A 19,712-nucleotide genomic window follows, 5' to 3' on the forward strand; every position below is an offset into this window, starting at 1 on the left:
GGATTGTTATTGGACTTCTGTGCTAGTCACGGACTTGCGATAACAAACACCATGTTCAAGCATAAGGATGCTCATAGGTGTACCTGGTACCAGAGCACCCTAGGCCAAAGATCAATGATCGATTTTGTAATCGTATCAGCTGATCTGAGGCCGTATGTTTTGGACACTCGGGTGAAGAGAGGGGCTGAACTGTCAACTGATCACCATCTGGTGGTGAGTTGGGTTAGATGGCGGGGGAAACCTCTGGACAGACCTGGCAAACCCAAGCGTGTAGTGCGGGTGAACTGGGAACGTTTGGAGGAGTCCTCTGTCCGGAAGGACTTCAACTCCCACCTCCGGCGGGACTTCTCTGCCATCCCTGTGGAGGTTGGGGACATTGAACAGGAATGGGCAGTGTTCAAAGCCTCTATTGCTAAAGCTGCAGCTGCGAGCTGTGGCCAGAAGGTCTTAGGTGCCTCAAGGGGCGGTAACCCTCGAACACCCTGGTGGACAGTGGTGGTCAGGGAAGCCGTCCGACTGAAGAAGGAGTCCTACCGGGGTATGTTATCCCAGGGGACTCCGGAGGCAGTTGCAAGGTACCGACGGGCCCGAAGGGCAGCGGCCGTGGCTGTGGACGAGGCTAAGCAGAGGGTGTGGGAGCAGTTCGGGGAATCCATGGAGAAGGACTATCGGGCGGCACCAAAGCTGTTCTGGAAGACCATACGGCACCTCAGGAGGGGGAAGCAGGGAACCATCCAAGCTGTGTACGGCAGGGATGGGACTTTGCTGACTTCAAGTGAGGAAGTCGTAGGGCGTTGGAAAGAGCACTTTGAGGAACTCCTGAACCCAAATACATCAGACACACCCTCCCTGATAGGAGCAGGGCCTGAGGATGATGGGGGATCGACGTCGATCTCTCGGGGTGAAGTCACTGAGGTAGTTAGACAACTCCACAGTGGCAAAGCTCCGGGGGTTGACGAGATCCGTCCAGAAATGCTGAAGGCTCTGGGTGTTGATGGGCTGTCTTGGTTGATACGCCTTTTCAACATTGCGTGGAAGTCCGGGACAGTGCCGAGGGAGTGGCAGACTGGGGTGGTGGTTCCCCTTTTCAAAAAGGGGGACCAGAGGGTGTGTGCTAATTACAGGGGTATCACACTACTCAGCCTCCCTGGGAAAGTTTACGCCAAGGTACTGGAAAGGAGGGTCCGGCCGATAGTCGAACCTCAGATTCAAGAGGAGCAATGTGGATTCCGTCCTGGTCGTGGAACAACTGACCAACTCTTTACGCTTGCGGGAATCCTGGAGAGGGCCTGGGAGTATGCCTATCCAGTCTACATGTGTTTTGTGGATTTGGAGAAGGCGTATGACCGCGTCCCTCGGGAGATCTTGTGGGAGGTGCTGAGGGAGTACGGAGTGAGGGGAACCCTGCTGAGGGCCATCCAATCTCTGTACAACCAAAGCGAGAGTTGTGTCCGGGTGCTTGGATGTAAGTCGGATCCGTTTCCAGTGGGGGTTGGTCTCCGCCAGGGCTGCGCTCTGTCACCTATCCTGTTTGTGATTTTCATGGACAGGATTTCTAGGCGGAGTCGTGGCCATGGCGGAGAGGGTATACGTCTCGGGGGGCTAAAGGTTGCGTCACTGCTGTTTGCAGATGATGTGGTCCTGATGGCACCTTCGGTTCGTGACCTTCAGCTCTCACTGGATCGGTTCGCAGCCGAGTGTTCAGCGGCTGGAATGAGGATCAGCATCTCCAAATCTGAGGCCATGGTTCTCAGCAGGAAACCGATGGTTTGTACAGTCCGGGTAGGGGACAGGACTCTGTCCCAGGTGGAGGAGTTTAAGTATCTCGGGGTCTTGTTCACGAGTGAGGGAAAGATGGAGAAGGAAATCAGCCGGAGAATCGGAGCAGCTGGGGCAGTATTGCAGTCTCTCTGCCGCACTGTTGTGACGAAACGGGAGCTGAGTCAGAAGGCAAAGCTCTCGGTCTACCGAGCTATCTACATTCCTACTCTCACCTATGGTCATGAAGTGTGGGTAATGACCGAAAGAATAAGATCGCGGATACAAGCGGCCGAAATGAGTTTCCTCAGAAGGGTGGCTGGCATCTCCCTTAGAGATAGGGTGAGAAGTGCAGTCACCCGAGAGAGACTCGGAGTAGAGCCGCTGCTCCTTCGCTTGGAAAGGAGCCAGCTTAGGTGGTTCGGGCATCTCGTGCGGATGCCTCACGAGCGTCTCCCTAGGGAGGTCCTTGTTGCACGTCCCACTGGGAGGAGGCCCCCCGGCAGGCCAAGGACCAGATGGGGGGATTACATCTCCTCTCTGGCCTGGGAACGCTTCGGGATTCCCCAGGAGGAAGTCGCAAATGTTGCTCTGGAGAGGGAAGTCTGGGGGTCTTTGCTGGAGCTGTTGTCCCCGCGACCCGATTCCGGATAAGCGGTTGAAGATGGATGGATGGAAGTATGTTAATATGTATTGGAACAGTTTAGCTTTTCTTGTTACATACCCATTTTTTGCTCTTTTTTCGTACATTTTTACTGTTTTTTCCCCCCATGTACGAATAACAAAAATAATGTGATTCACTTCATAATCACATAATTGTATTAATATTAATGTTTAGTTACACATTTAAAAATATTTACTATGGTTGTAATTTTTCAAATTAACAAGTTTAACATTTAATTTCTGAATTAACTAACCAAACTGTTTATATTTGAAGTGTGTTTCAAGCGCTTCTAACATTTCAAATCAGGGGTGTATAAAGTTTTTCCTCCAAGGGCCACATATTGAAAAGTCAAGTATGAGGGGGGAATTTTGATATATTTTTTTATTAAAAAACAAAAACCCATACATATCCAAAGACAACTAGTAAAATGCAAATTGCAGCTGTCCACTCATCACATATTTTACTCTTTATTCTTATGTTTACAGTTTTTGAAAATACACAACTTCAAAAATTTTAGCGTGTATCAGAATTGATACCAGCCTTAATTTACTTAGTATCGGATCGGAAATAAAATTAGTAGTATCGCACAACACTCATACACACCACTACCTTCAAGGTTTGGAATTAATATATAATTTTCCTTTTAGGTTAAGGAACACTTATACAGGTATATCTGTAAGATCTATGGGTATTGCCGATACCCGCCTATTTTACACAGTTCAGTACTTAATCAGCAAGTTAATCATTCAGAAGTGGGGGCAGATAAAGGCTAAAATTAAAATTAAAGTCATATAGCTGAGGAAGGAATAAATGCTCCTCATTGTGGAAGTGAGTGGCTCTTAGAAGAGCCTTTGTGGGGATTAGAGTGAAGTAGTTTACTTCTTGGCGGCCTTCTCGGTCTTCTTAGGCAGCAGAACAGCCTGGATGTTAGGCAACACACCGCCCTGGGCAATGGTCACACCTCCGAGGAGTTTGTTGAGCTCCTCGTCGTTGCGGACAGCCAGCTGAAGATGACGGGGGATGATTCTGGTCTTCTTGTTGTCACGGGCTGCGTTTCCCGCCAACTCCAAGATCTCAGCGGTCAGATACTCCAGCACTGCTGCCAGGTAGACAGGAGCACCGGCGCCGATACGCTCGCCATAGTTGCCTTTGCGGAGCAGACGGTGGACGCGACCCACTGGGAACTGCAGTCCGGCACGGGAGGACCTGGTCTTGGCCTTGGCTCTAGCCTTGCCGCCGGTTTTGCCACGTCCAGACATGATTGTTAATGGAGTTTATATACTTAGAGTATTGACTGACCTCAATATCTAGGAAGAAGACAGCGAACAGCGTATTTATACACTCCCATGCTGCTCTGTGATTGGCTGACTGTGTCAGGGAAGCTGTTGTCCAATCAGCAACAAGGTACCGCCCAGTTCTTTGTGTGTAACTCCCGCTTAAAACACGAGATATATAAATGGAGTATTGTTGGCGGGTTTTGGATGTTTGTTTAGAGGGCTTTATGGACACAATGGTGTACTCCTATTAGCTGCATTGTTAGCCACCTCTTCATGCCATATTTTAAGAGTTAGAATGCTTAAAGAAAAACAAGGAAAAACATATGTGTTCTTGTCTTACAAAAGGATTATGAATGATAGGCAAAACTCCCAAATTCCCCTTTAAATTTCAGCCACCTTGTGTTGTTGTAATTTAGTTTAGTTTAGTTTAGTTTATTAAGGATCCCCATTAGTCTACATCGCAGTGGAGACTATTGTTCCTGGGGTCCAGGCAAAAAACTTCACACAATCACAAAACAAAAGATTACAAAGCAGTACAACATGATCGAATAATAAAATGTTGTGATACAAAAATAGCAACAAGGAACAAACAAAAAAATCAATAACTTCGAGTTTACATAATAATGTCCGTACCAAACATAAAAAGAGCAATATAAAAATATATATATATATATTTTTGCAAAAATGAAACAAAGAACCAATGGCCTAAAATATACACATTAGAGTACCAAAGACAAACAATAAGTGACTAAAAAGTACCATCCATCCATTTCTACTGCTTGTCTCATAATCAATAAAATAGTCAATACCGAATGCAGCTGAGATAGGCTCCAGCACCCCCCGCGACCCTGAAAGGGACAAGCGGTAGAAAAATGGATGGATGGAATAATCAATAAAATCAGTGGCATTAGGTACAATCTAACAATAATAATATAGTAGTTACACTTTTTTGCCACAAGATGGAGACACAAACAAACAACTGAGCTCAAAATCGATGCTTGTCGTTTTGTTTTGTTTTTTGAAAATAACTTGAAGTTATTATTTAATAATGTGGCATCTACCAACACAATAATCAGTTACTTTTAAAGAAATAATCATTACCAAAAAAAAAGGTTTATTATGGAAAATCCCAACTGTTTATTTGTTGACTCATTTCTCAGGTAGAGTGGACAAGTGAAGAATGATAAATGAATAAGTATAAAAGTGTTGCAGGGAAAAAATGACATGAATGTTGTTTATTGTTTTGATTGATTGATTGATTGAGACTTTTATTAGTAGGTTGCACAGTGAAGTACATATTCCGTACAATTGACCACTAAATGGTAACACCCGAATAAGTTTTTCAACTTGTTTAAGTCGGGGTCCACTTAAATTGATTCATGATACAGATATATACTATCATATATACTATCATCATAATACAGTCATCACACAAGATAATCACATTGAATTATTTACATTATTTACAATCGGGGGTGTGGAGGGGGAGGGGGGATATGGACATCAAGTAGTGGACATAGAGAGAGAGAGAGAGAGAGAGAGAGAGAGAGAGAGAGAGAGAGAGAGAGAGAGAGAGAGAGAGAGAGAGAGAGAGAGAGAGAGAGAGAGAGAGAGAGAGAGAGAGAGAGAGAGAGAGAGAGAGAGAGAGATCAGAAGGCATAAGAAAAAGAATCTGCATTTGATTGTTTACATTTGATTATTAGCAATCCGGGGAGGGTGTTAGTTTAGGGTTGTAGCTGCCTGGAGGTGAACTTTTATTGCGGTTTTGAAGGAGGATAGAGATGCCCTTTCTTTTATACCTGTTGGGAGCGCATTCCACATTGATGTGGCATAGAAAGAGAATGAGTTAAGACCTTTGTTAGTTCGGAATCTGGGTTTAACGTGGTTAGTGGAGCACCCCCTGGTGTTGTGGTTATGGCAAAAAATAATGGGTCCCATTTTTATAGGACTCACAACCTACCGATCTCAGGGCGGACACTCTAACCACTAGGCCACTGAGTAGGTTATTGTTTTGTTTTTGAGTTTGGTTGTGTCAACACTTTGTAAATGGCTCTCATTCATCATTTATCTGCTCTTCTGATTCCTCTATCCGGTGGCACAACGACCACGCAGTCTGATAGTTTATAGAGGCTTTGCAGTCACGTGATAAAATCACGTGACTTTGTGTTACGCCGCCATCTTGCCGGTCAACCGGTCAACTCGTTCCTACGTGTTCGTACAGATTCAGTTTGATTTCTGCCCTACATTTTCACCGATTTCATCCGAATTATGGCTGATTTGCTATCCAATGAAGAGTCCAAGAAACGTTACCGAGAGAAGTGGAACCTTGTTGGCACAAAGGATCCGTATCTTTTACAGAGAAGCATGCTAAAATCACCTGAACATTTTGCAACAGCCGACCTGCCTGAACTCTCATATCCAGACATTTATAATTACCTCGTCGATTCACCATCTCCGTACACTGGAAAGGACCTTAAGGCATACAAGAGTCTGGATGCCTAGAAGTATTTTACAGCAGGTTTTGTGCATGATGGGCTGATATGGGCAGATTCCAAACAAGAATGGATTTCTTCTCATGACCAAGGTAAGGAAAAAGCACACACAGAAGAGCCTACTGTCTGTTTATAAATCCGCTTGGCAGTAACAGTGTGATTGTGAAAAAACTACTGAAGTGATTCTAATGAAAACTCACATTGTTAAGCTTTTTTTTTTTTTCATTACAAAAGGCCTCCTGTTCAAAAATGCTTTTAATTAAAAAACTGTTTCACAAACTTCATATTGAAATTTTCCAATTTTTCTCTATGCATTACATAATTTCAAAAAACTACTATAGACTTTGTGAAACAATAAAAGATTAGCCTGAAAATGTATCGTATTCAGTTTAAGGATGTGACCAAACAATATTATAAAAAAAATTCTATCAAAAATTGCTTTGTAAAAAACTGTTTCCAGGAGCTTCATGTTGAAATCTGAGAAATTAATTCCTACAATAAATCAATCAATCAATCAATCAATGTTTATTTATATAGCCCTAAATCACTAGTGTCTCAAAGGGCTGTACAAGCCACAACGACATCCTCGGTGTCGAGTGGGTCTGATATAATATTGTGAAAGTCCAACACATCAGCGAAAGTCCAGTCCATGGTGGGGCCAGCGGGAACCATCCCGAGTGGAGACGGGTCAGCAGCGTAGAGATGTCCCCATCTGATGGACAGGCTAGCGGTCCACCCCGGAGCAGAGTAGAAAAGAAAAGAAAAGAAGCGGCAGATCAACTGGTCTAAAAAGGGAGTCTATTTAAAGGCTAGAGTATACAAATGAGTTTTAAGATGAGACTTAAATGCTTCTACTGAGGTAGCATCTCTAACTTTTACAACATTTTTAAAAAACAACATTACATAATTTCCAACTATTCAGTATGGAGCTTATGAAACAGTTTCTACAAAAATATTTTTTAGAATTCATGCTTGATAATTCATTTTGGTTTCTTGCTCAAAATGAACCAGGTTTAAATTTTCAGGCTAATTTAATGAATGATTCATGAGAAAATTTACCAAATGCAAGGTAAAATATGCATAAATGGACAGTAAGAGGTCTAGCCTTGTATATTATATCCAAATTAGGGACTGGTAATAATATAAGGTATGTCATATTATCTGTTTCAGGTAAAACACTCTCAACGGATGAATGATCCTCCCCTCAGACCTTGGGTAGCAATAGCGAAAGATGGTCAGATCCTGTGCTGCCACTGTACCTGCATGGCTGGATTGTGTGAAACATGTTCACATTCAGCAGCTTCCCTGTTCGCCCTGGAGACATTAATACGTATGAAGACAGCCACTCCATGCACATCACTCACTTGTCAGTGGCTGAAACCATCAGCATCGCACATAGAATATGCTGAAGGATGCAATATCGATTTTGCCCTTTCCAGCCCAGAAACGAAAGTCAGAAGTTTCAACTCCTGAGGAAAGTGCTGCGAGAAAACTGCTGAATGTTCCTCCACCAACTGAAGAGCAGAAAGCTGCCTTTTACAAGGCTTTGTCTGAATGCGGTGGAAGACCAGCAATTTTGAGCATTGTCCCTGACTATGCTGACAACTTTGTGCCAAGGGCAGTGAAGCGAAAGCTTCCTGTACCTTTCTCGCAGCTGTACGATTCTGGCAATATGAAACTCAGCCCAGATGAACTTGCACTGAAATGCCGGTCAGAGCTGGAAAAGTTACATTCCATTACCAGAGAGCAGGTTTGTATAAATAATTTATTGTTCTCCAACCTGCTACAAATAATCTAATCATAGTGAAAACAATTTTTATTAAAATGTTTTTCAGATATCTGCAGTTGAAGAAGAGTCCAGGGGCCAAGCAACATCAACAACTTGGTTTCAACAAAGAGCTGGGCGAATTACGGCCTCGAATTGATCAAGAGAATCTGCTATCCTGAACTGTGTAGATTTTCAACAGCCGCAACTAGTTGAGAAATTGGATTTGAAAATTTAATTTGCGTTGCAATATAATTAAATTAAATTTTAATTTCAATTTGTATTTATTGTTTGTATTTTCAATTTGTATTTATTGTTTGTAGTTTCAATTTGTATTTATTGTTTGTATTTGAATCTACTCTTCTTTATGAACTTTCAGACTTCATAAAGAAGGTAAATTGTATATAGTTATGAGTGCTTAACAATCTTAAGTAAGGCAGTCAGTAATCTTAGTAGTTAGCTTTCAGATTGCGTAAAAGAGGTAATTGTGTAATACATGGTTATGCGTGCTTTCTCTCGCTTATCTGTCTATCAACTGTCATCCCTTAAATGTCGCACTATTCTTTTTCTTCTTTCTGCCTATTGAAATGGTTTGTCAAATCGCTTTACTGTGTTTGCTTATAACCAAAGTACTACCTTTCATATTTACGTTTATATTCATCATTTTATTTTTAGATGGGGTTGCGATCACAAGTCGGACGCAAGGAAGCGGTACGAAGCGGCACACTGGCCTAAACGTTGACGAAACCGGATTTCACATGTCTGCCGACCGTCCATATTTTGGCGCATCACCGGATGGGCTACTCTCGTGTGACTGCTGTGGCAAAGGGTGCCTCGAAATTAAGTGTCCCTTCTGCGTCAAAGATAAAGGAGTGGAAGAGGTTGCTGGTGAGTCCAAGGCGGTCTGTTTGGAGCAGAAATCGAACGGCAATTGCGTGCTACGTGAAGACCACCGGTATTATTACCAAGTACAATCACAACTGTATTGTACTGGCAGGAAGTACTGTGACTTTGTCGTATGGAAGGAGAATCTACTCTTTATTCAGCGCATCATTCCTGATGATTCCTTCCTGGCAAACGAACTGGCCAAGATGGACAATTTCTATCTCCGTTGTATTATGCCAGAGCTATTAGCTAAAGTGTACACCAGGGGTCACCAACCTTTTTGAAACCAAGAGCTACTTCTTGGGTACTGATTAATGCGAAGGGCTACCAGTTTGATACACACTTAAATAAATTGCCAGAAATAGCCAATTTGCTCAATTTACCTTTAACTCTATGTTGTTATTAATAATGTACTGGATTGTCCGAAGCTTAAGCAGGCAACAAAAGTAGTTTAGTACAACAAATGTATTTACCCATTATCAGAAGTGCAGGTTGAATTGAGTTGGTCGTGCAGACAAACCACAAGTTACTCCGGAGCCAACAAGACACACACAAGCCAAAATCACTCCCGAGTTCCGGTCTTCTGCCAATTTTTATATGTCTGTTGTGCGTCATCGTTCCTTATCGAGTGCGTCAATGTCTTGTTTTGCTTTTCCTATCTGTTCCATAACAACTCGAATCCTTTAGACAGTCAACACATTCTATAGACAGGTTGGCACGACTTAATATTCACTTTTGTCCCACAACTGGTCCATTCAATGGCACAAAAATACAAGAGTATTGAAAATGAGCGGACATTCTTAAAAGACAAGAAATATAGGTCAAAAGGTCAGAAATTCTACTACAATAATTAATGATATTTATCTTTGTGGAATTACTGATCATCTTCATGATTTCTCACAATAAATATATATAGAAACAGATACATATCAATATGCAACACTTTATTTTTATATTTTCTCTAAGTGCACATTTTGCAAATTGAACATTTTCAAATGATCACTTCTAAGACAGTCTTGTGAAATCACAATATCCCATTTTAACTAGCTAGCCACTAACATTTTTTAACAAATCATGAATTACTTTGCACCATGTTTGTACAAATAATAACTCATGTAAAATACAAAAGTAAACTCTCAAATTTTTAAATAAATCATGTCACACTTTGAACTGGACACCAAATCTGGGGCCGTACTTATCAAGCTTCTTAGAGTGCCATTTTACACTTAAGTCCTGAGAATTTGCGAAATGTAGTCCTACTCTCAAACTTAAGAATAAAAGCTTTTTATCAACGTTCTTAAGTCTAAGAATCACTCCTACTCTCCACGATATTTAAGAGACCTTCAGAGGTGTCTTAAGTGGTTAGGAGTTGCCAGCAGGGGATGGCACTGAGGCGAGAGAGACGTGCGCGAACGTTCAGGGAACGGAACAATGTTTTTTTTTTTTTTTATGACGAGCAGCTGATCAAACGGTATCGTTTAGACAGAGCGGATATTATTTTTGTCACAGATTTAATACTTTTCGATTCCTTGTTGATTTCTGCATGTGTCTGCAGTGGGCTAGTATATATAGAGCCACCCACACCAGTTTCAAATTAGTTGCCTAATTAATGAATTGGAAAGAAAATGTTATGACAGTAGCGTATGTGTGTGGCCGTGAGGTGAGTGACGTCAGTGAGTGTGTGGGCGAGAGAAGAGAGGGAGCGGTAGCGTGAGTGCCGGCGGGGACTAGTTTGTTTTGTATTATTTTGTAGTTTATTGTCAAAATATACACTCCCATTGTCCACTTAAATATTTCCAAGATATTTCTTTATTCTTAGACAACGGATTCCCTTCCGTGATTGGTCATTTCTATGGACACAGAAATGACGTCACCTAAAATTGCGTTTACGGCACATAGTAATGTCGTAATTCAGCTCTGAGTGTGACACTTAAGATTCAGTCCTACACTTCGCTGAAAGTGTGAGTAAGACGCTTGATAACTAACTTTTAAGTGCAGCTTTCAGCGAAGAATTTATTTACTCTTAAGTCAACTCTTAGCAGACTTCTTAGGAGTAATTCTAAGAAGCTTGATAAGTACGGCCCCTGGTATCTATTTCTTTGTCAATTAGTGAAGACCAAGTTTTTAAAATATTTTCTTGGATTTTCAAATTCTATTTGAGTTTTGTCTCTCTTAGAATTAAAAATGTCGAGCAAAGCGAGACCAGCTTTCTAGTAAATAAATACAATTTAAAAAATAGAGTCAGCTCACTGGTAAGTGCTGCTATTTGAGCTATTTTTAGAACAGGCCAGCGGGCTACTCATCTGGTCCTTACGGGCTACCTGGTGCCCGCGGGCACCGCGTTGGTGACCCCTGGTGTACACGGTAGAACAATCTGTTGCTACCACTGCATCCGCTTCGGAAGAGTTTGTTTGCTACTGCTGTAACCCTCCCACTGAGGATATGTTGGTTTGTAAATCCGAGAACTGCAGCACCAAAGCATTCCACATGAAATGTCTTGGCATAAAACGAGTCCCACAACGATGGGTTTGCCCTAACTGTAAGAAGTTGGAAGTAAAACAGAAAAAGTTGTTTCTGTAAGATTCTTTCCTGGTATTTATTACAGAAAAAATATGGATGCAACATCATTACTCAAATGGTACAATTGGGTCGGATAAATTTGTAAGTGCGCATGACACTTGTACAAGTTTATCTAATGTTGTGAAACCACTGTCATCACATGACAATAAAGAGATGGGTATGATATTTTCCATCATGGTATACTTTTGTCTTGCGAGTCCAATAACTCTCTCTACATGGATACGGACAGCAGCCAATCCTCTGGTGCCCTCAACATCTAGTGGATTAAGCTGCCTTCTTTTCCAATCTCAGCGTGCACCACATCTTCACCAGCGGGTAGTTGATCATTTTCACAAGGGACAGACTGGGAAATATTGACAAGTGCTGCTGCTGCTGCCAATGCCCTCTCGCGGTCTCTCTTACGCTGCTTGACATTTTGTCTTCTCTCAAAGATCTTCAATGAACATTTGAGTTTTCGTTCGTGAGGTGACTGGGTATGCTCAAATATACTTGGCACATAGTCTGGGGATAGTGGATCTTCGCTTTTTGCACCTGAAACAATTAAACAATCACATTATTCATAATGACTGCCATAAATAATTAAGCACGTTGTTGATGGGGATATACCCAGTTCAATTTGTTTTGTAATGGCATTTCATAACTTGGCATATTAAAAAAACTGAATAGAGTGAAATCATTCAGATATCTGTTTAAGTTGCTACCGTTTTTCTTATTTTTTCATGATGCCTCATCTGATTGGCTTGAGAACTTTACCAATACAAATTTTAACCTTGTGCCAATGGCTTGAAAACTTTACCAATGTAGATTTTACCTTGTGCCAAATGAAGTAACAAAAAGCCTCTTGTTCAAAAATGCTTCAATAGAAAAAAAATTAATGCTGAAACGTCAGTTGTCAGAATTTCAGCATTAATAAATTACACATATTCTGGAAATCAATGACTTACTTTCATTATAGTATGAGTCCATTGTATCAGCTGTTATGTGTAATTTATTAATGCTGAAATTCTGACAACTGACGTTTCAACATTAATAGTTTACGCCATTTACGCAAGCGTTCTTCTTCTCCTCCTCTTTGGGCTTGCCGTTTAACCATCAAACAAACGCCATGGGAACATCGCCCCCTGGAGTTACAAATTCCGATGGGTAACAGATTTCGGCAAGATGGCCGCCAAGCTAATGTCACGTGGCTGATGACGTCAGCTGCAAAGCCTCTATACATCAATGATGAAATCTTAATTTAAAGATGTGATATTTGGTTTTACACTATATGAACAAAAATTTGAAAAGGAATTTTACCTTTGCAACCTCATTATACTACTGGCTAAGTTTTATATTCATAAATGTAAGTTTCTCAATACCCGACCTGTCTTTTGTGCCTTTAAAAAAGAGTTAGAACTGTACATTAAGACACTCTCTACCTCTAGCAACCAGAAAGCTGTGAAGACGATTATGCTGTGTTCCAAATTTGAGTTGTTTACTGAAATTGAGTGAGCCTATGGCTTTGCACTTTGTTTATATTATATATATATATGTTTGTTTTTTTTGCATTCTATTTTAGTTACTTTGAATTTATAACCCCCTGGCGCTGCTTTGTATTCTTTTTGTACTGTTTTGTACTACTTTTGTACTTATTTGATTGTTGAAATGTTGAAATGTATAAATAAAACTTAAAAAAAAAAAACTCTTACGGAAAAAAATAAATAAATAAAATAAAATGATGAAATCTTAACATTGCAACACATGCCAATACGGCCGGGTTATTTTATAAAGTGCCATTTTAAATTTCCCGCTAAACTTCCGGTTGAAAAACTCCTTTGGTTATGACGCATGCGCGTGACGTCACACGATCCGCGGAAGTGGTTCGACCCCTTCGGACCCGATAAAAAAAAAACCTGTTTTCTTCGACAAAATTCCACAGTATTCCGGACATCTGTGTTGGTGAATCTTTTGCAATTTGTTCAATTAACAATGGAGACTACAAAAAAGAAAGCTGTAAGTGGAAAGCGGTGTGCTGCTGCGGGATGTAGCAACACAAAGACGAACACAACCGGCGTTGCATTGTTTTTATTCCCAAAAGATGGCGGCCAAGCTTTACTATGGAACAAAGAAGTCAAGCGAAAACGGTTGGATTGGACCACACACACAAAGTACAGTGCATTATGCAGCGAACATTTCGAACGATCATGTTTCGAAGAGGGTCCCTTGCAAAGGGCAGCGATGGGCATCGCCACCACCCGTCGACTCGTGTTGAAGAAAGGCGCGAAGCCAACTATTTTCAACAGACCACGGTCAGGATTAAGTGCAAGTTCGACAAGTTCCGAGCACCCCACACCCTCCACAAGTGGACAGACTGTGCGCATGAGGTCTGCATTTGCCAAAAGGGAAAGGAAGAGGGTAAGAATCTTGATTTCCAGTTTCCATAGTCACTACACTGCTCCAATATCCATTTCTTTGTTCTCAATTGTTGATGACTGATGATAACAACCAAACCTAACCCCCCTCCACACCCCGGATTGTAAATAATGTAAATAATTCAATGTGTTTATCTTGTGTGATGACTGTATTATGATGATAGTATTTATCTGATAGTATATATCTGTATCATGAATCAATTGAAGTGGACCCCGACTTAAACAAGTTGAAAAACTTATTGGGGTGTTACCATTTAGTGGTCAATTGTACAGAATATGTACTTCACTGTGCAACCTACTAATAAAAGTCTCAATCAATCAATCAAAACTCACACACACAGTCATAGACTACTCCAGTGGTTCTCAACTTTTTTTCAGTGATGTACCCCCTGTGAACATTTTTTTAACTCAAGTATCCCCTAATCCAGTGACTCTCAAACTTTTTTTGTCATCCCCCACTTTGGACAAGGGGAGTTTTTTAAGCCTCACCTGCCCCCATCGCCCCAACAGAACGCTAATGCCAAGCTTAACATTTTCAAATTTATTGAACATCAAGTCACATCAAGTTGTATACATTCAAACTCAATAACATAAAATAACATCAAGTTCAATAATAAATAAAATAACTGTGCAGCTGTGGTATAACTTGCATCAAGTTCAATAATAAATAAAACAAAAGTGTTATAACTTGCATCAAGTTCAATAATAAATTAAATAAAAGTGTTATAACTTGCATCAAGTTCAATAATAAATCAAATAACTTGCATCAAGTTTAATAATAAATAAAATAAAAGTGCCACTTTGCAATCTTTGGAGAAAAAAAAGGAGGAGCTATGCATTTGGCAAGACAGGGCAAGTGAACATGAGTTTGAAAAGCCTATCTCACACAGATAAGATGTGGCAAAGGGGAGAAGAATGGACACAGCTCTCTGCCCGATGAGTGGATATTGATTAGCCTGCTACCCATCTGCGCGGAAGTTTGTTCCGCTTAGCCCCGCCACCATTAGTTACTGTTGCTATGTCTGTCAAACTTTCGCTCCTACCTAGAAATTTAAAGCCTACAGGAAAAATAAGTAATTTACATTTATTTATATAGCGGATTTCACAGACAGAATCACAGTGATTTACAGTGTGTATAGAAAATGAAAGCATAGTAAAAAAAAAAAATTCTAAAAATATAATAAAAATTAAAAAAAATTAAAGTGACATTTCCTCTCGTTCCTCGCGCCCCACCTGTCATGTCTCTATTCCCCACCAGTGGGGCGTGCACCACACTTTGAGAAACGCTGCCCTAATCAGAGCAAAGCATTTTTGTTTGAAAAAAAGAGGGAAAAAAGTAAAATACAGCACTATGTCATGAGTTTCTGATTTATTAAATTGTATAACAGTGCAAAATATTGCTCATTTGTAGTGGTCTTTCTTGAACTATTTTGAAAAAAAGATATAAAAATAACAAAAAACTTGTTGAAAAATAAACAAGTGATTCAATTAAAAATATAGATTTCTACACATAGAAGTAATCATCAACTTAGAGTGCCCTCTCTGGGAATTGTAATAGAGATCCATCTGGATTCATGAACTTCATTCTAAACATTTATTTTGTTGAAGTATTATTCAATAAATATATTTATAAATGATTTTTGAATTGTTGCTATTTTTAGAATATTTAAAAAAATTCTCACGTACCCCTTGGCATACCTTGAAGTACCCCCAGGGGTACGCGTACCCCCATTTGAGAACCACTGGACTACTTTGTGAACAATGAAATAAATTAACAATAAAATAGTCTACATATAATTATTGCTTCAAGTTCTTCTGCAGTATAAAGTATCGTACATTTACTGACATTACTGTCAATAGTGTCAATACTGTCAATAGATTACAATAGACAATAATATAAAGTATTGTACATTTACAGGCAATAGATCAGATCATGGCCAGTACGACTACGGCATCAGTGGTGGATGAACCAATGGCACTAGATTTGCCTGATGAGGAGGGCGATCAAAATCAGGTTCGATTTGTTTTCCTAATCAATGTTCAAATGGATTACAGTTCAAGCCCAATACAAAAGTATTCATAATTTATGTAAATGAGGTATCCATATTACATGTAGCTGTTTCTCCATTTCCAGGGAAATACAAGAGAACAAGGATGCCAGACGGACAGGGTACCGATTGGGACAGGAATGACCAGTAGCAAGAGCATCCAAACAGGGAGAATACCTCATAGATCAAAGGGTATGTCTATTTCGGTGATGAACATGATTCTGCACATCACAGTACACATTGCACAGCTGCCTGTGCAGAGTAGAGTAGACAGATAAATTAGGTGATTCAAAGACAATAATTAGTATGTGATTCTAGTTTAATTTGAACAGATTATATAAAACAACTTGTGTTTGATTTTATTGCTAGGACACCAGGTGACCCCAGAGATCCTCGAGAGGGTTAGAGCTCGGCTGGCCAGGGTTAGAGAAGTCCCATCGTCAAGTGTAGCAGCTCCATCTGACAGCCCCGCGATGCAGACTAACATAGCAACTCCAGGTGCGTCTGGAATGAAAGCCAAGCTACGACCACCTCCTGCATTGTTTGATGAAGGACCAGCATCAAGTCCCACTGCGCCTTTTGTTAGTGGTTCTTCCGATGACAGCTACGTGCCGAGTGAGTCATCGACATCGGATCCGTGTCAATCTGACGGGTTGCCAGATCGCCCACGTACTCACCAGATGCGTGAAGAGGGCTGCCACAAGGAAGCGAAGTACATCATCTTTGATTCGTGCCTCCAGAGTCTCATCAAGTGGTGTCACTGTCCAGTCTGTGGCAGCCAGGACATAAGCCCTTCTTGGGATTCGAACGGTGCACAGCTGACCATGACTCTTCAATGTGCATCATGTGACTAGAGGAGTAGTTGGAGCAGCCAGCCAAACTGCAAGTGCTGAACAGCATCGGAGTGGTCACTTATGTGAAGAGAACATTTTTATTCCGGTGACCATGGATGAAGTGCTGGCTGTCCAGAGTTGGGACCCGGGTTGGACCGCACGCCTGTGCATCGGTTGGGGACATCTCTGCGCTGCTGACCCGTCTTCGCTCGGGACCCGTCTGAATCGCTTCCAATCCCCACTAGTCCTTCACTTGCACTTTCCTCATCCACAAATCTTTCATCCTCGCTCTAATTAATGGGGAAATCGTCGCTTTCTCGGTCAGAATCGCTCTCACTTCTGGCGGCCATCATTGAAAATAATAGGAAAGACTCAGCAGCCCCAACTCTTGTGACGTCACGCTACTTCCGGTAGGGGCAAGGTTTTTTTTTTTATCAGAGACCAAAAGTTGCGAACTTTATCGACGTTGTTCTATACTAAATCCTTTCAGCAAAAATATGGCAATATCGCAAAATGATCAAGTATGACACATAGAATGGATCTGCTATCCCCGTTTAAATTTTAAAAAATGTCATTTCAGTAGGCCTTTAATGTTCTGACCAAAATGATCTATTACCATAAAAGGAAACGTTTGTATAATAGACATTTGTGTCGTATCTGAGGCATTTGTAATGTTATTATTCCGCTATAACAGAATGTTAGCTGGTTTAGCACAGCCATAAAATGTATTTATTGGTCTTCTACCCCAAAACGAACCAGTCATTGTTTTGGATTGTCAATGATTAATAGTGCATAATATTTATAATATATTTAAATATTTTTGCTGACGGATGGGATTTATGGCACTTTGTAGGGAGCCGGATCTTGAGGAGCCTTTCCTTTCAAAAGTTTTTGTTTTTATTTTCCTTTTTAATGTTTTAATCAAGGAAACAATCACTAGTATCAGCTTATCTTATCTCAGATAAGATGTAGATCAGAATAATGTAATTTATACAAATATTTGGTGGGAATTATTCCGAAATATTGGCTATCATTTATTTTTTGGTGTGTTTTGATTGTAAACGTTCCATAAGATGGGGCCATATTTCCATGTATTGTCAACGGCATTACTAGTTTGAATTTTCTCTCACCTAAAACAATTTGCATAAAAAAATACACACATAATAAGTAAAAATACAATGCATTGATGGGTTAAATGATTATGAATACACCTAAAACAAAAACATAGGACATACTAAAAATGTGACTACACAACGTGTACGCTTGAACTACTATCCTTAGAATAATGAACCCAAAAAGTGAATCCAAATAAAAATAAATAAAATATTAATTACATACAATAAAATAATGATAATATTTAAAAAGAATTTATACTTATATATTTTTATGTGTAAAGTTAATAAAATGCTGCTAAGTTTCCTTAAACTGTGACTCAGTCCCCGTTTACACTAAGCCGCATAAGGTTATCCAGGGTCAATGCCACCTAACCTTATCCGTGTCCACACACAACAATGCCACCGTTTGAGACCCCCGCCCCCCTCCGTCCACCTGAGCGTCCATCTGCTCCAATCTCCCCAGTAGATGACTTTACTTCACTGTGAAGTTATTTAAAAGAGCTATGTTGTAAACCGTTTGCTGTGCATTTTATATTTGTTTGCTGTGTTGTGTGTGCAAGTTTTTAAATTAAAATGTATCTCCTTTGAACAATATCCAGTGTTGTGGCATTTCAATGAACTAAAATCCAGTGTGCTGTGGGGCCATATTGTAGTCAATCACACCTGAGCCATCATAAATTAATCAAATCTTTACTAGACACCTAAACAATGTGATAAAGAACATTTTACAACAATTAATCTCGACAGAGAATACCCAAAGTATTGTTGTTGTGAGTTGACTCCGCTGTTGGGGTTCGTGAGATATGGCGTAAGAGGATAAGCTGGGTCACCCAAAAGAAATGGTTGGGATGGTTCCATGTTTCAGCTGCGCGCTGATGGCGGAGTTAGCGAAGATGCGGGCATCATGCACCCTTCTTGGCCATTTCACAGTCACATCCATAAAGCAATATTTGTAGTCACACACTGCCTGTATCACATCCACGGGAGGAAGGGACAAAGTTGTTCGCTAAGTAGAATCACAGCTGACCCGGACATTCGAAAGTTCTTTCCGTCTGGGAAGTGTTGTATCCCAAATAGCTGCAAAGGCTTTCTCTTAAAGGCCTACTGAAAGCCACTACTAGCGACCACGCAGTCTGATAGTTTATATATCAATGATGAAATCTTAACATTGCAACACATGCCAATACGGCCGGGTTAACTTATAAAGTGACATTTTAAATTTCCCGCGAAACTTCCGGTTGAAAACGCCTTTGGATGATGACATATGCGCGTGACGTCAATGGTTGAAACGGAAGTTTGTATCCAGTACAAAATAGCTCTGTTTTCATCTCATAATTCCACAGTATTCTGGACATCTGTGTTGGTGAATCTTTTGCAATTTGTTTAATGAACAATGAAGACTGCAAAGAAGAAAGCTGTAGGTGGGATCGGTGTATTAGCGGCTGGCTGCAGCAACACAACCAGGAGGACTTTCACTTGGATAGCAGACGCGCTATCCGACGCTAGCCGCCGACCGCATCGATGAAGTCCTTCGTCGCTCCGTCGATCGCTGGAACGCAGGTGAGCACGGGTGTTGATGAGCAGATGAGGGCTGGCTGGCGTACACTACCGTTCAAAAGTTTGGGGTCACTCAAACAATTTTGTGGAATAGCCTTCATTTCTAAGAACAAGAATAGACTGTCGAGTTTCAGATGTAAGTTCTCTTTCTCTGGCCATTTTGAGCGTTTAACTGACCCCACAAATGTGATGCTCCAGAAACTCAATCTGCTCAAAGGAAGGTCAGTTTTGTAGCTTCTGTAACGAGCTAAACTGTTTCCAGATGTGTGAACATGATTGCACAAGGGTTTTCTAATCATCAATTAGCCCTCTGAGCCAATGAGCAAA

General features: G+C 40.8%; 2 protein-coding genes across 2 annotated transcripts in view; one reads left to right on the plus strand and one right to left on the minus strand.

Moving 5' to 3' along the window:
* Positions 1-3,685, minus strand: part of LOC133656210 (uncharacterized) — a 28,393-nt gene extending 24,708 nt beyond the window's left edge. The window contains exon 1 of the mRNA XM_062057121.1: positions 3,302-3,685. Within this exon, the coding sequence (XP_061913105.1) occupies positions 3,302-3,681 (380 nt within the window). The 5' untranslated portion in view covers positions 3,682-3,685. The remainder of the gene's footprint in view (positions 1-3,301) is intronic.
* Positions 3,686-13,288: 9,603 nt separating this feature from the next.
* Positions 13,289-18,412, plus strand: LOC133655177 (THAP domain-containing protein 10-like). Its single transcript, XM_062055122.1, has 4 exons — positions 13,289-13,815; positions 15,751-15,846; positions 15,967-16,072; positions 16,250-18,412. Exons 1-4 carry the CDS (start codon positions 13,390-13,392, stop codon positions 16,732-16,734), a joined length of 1,113 nt encoding a protein of 370 aa, XP_061911106.1. The 5' UTR covers positions 13,289-13,389; the 3' UTR covers positions 16,735-18,412.
* Positions 18,413-19,712: the final 1,300 nt, after the last annotated feature.

This window comes from Entelurus aequoreus, linkage group LG08 (genome assembly GCF_033978785.1).
Source record: "Entelurus aequoreus isolate RoL-2023_Sb linkage group LG08, RoL_Eaeq_v1.1, whole genome shotgun sequence".
NCBI lineage: Eukaryota > Metazoa > Chordata > Actinopteri > Syngnathiformes > Syngnathidae > Entelurus > Entelurus aequoreus.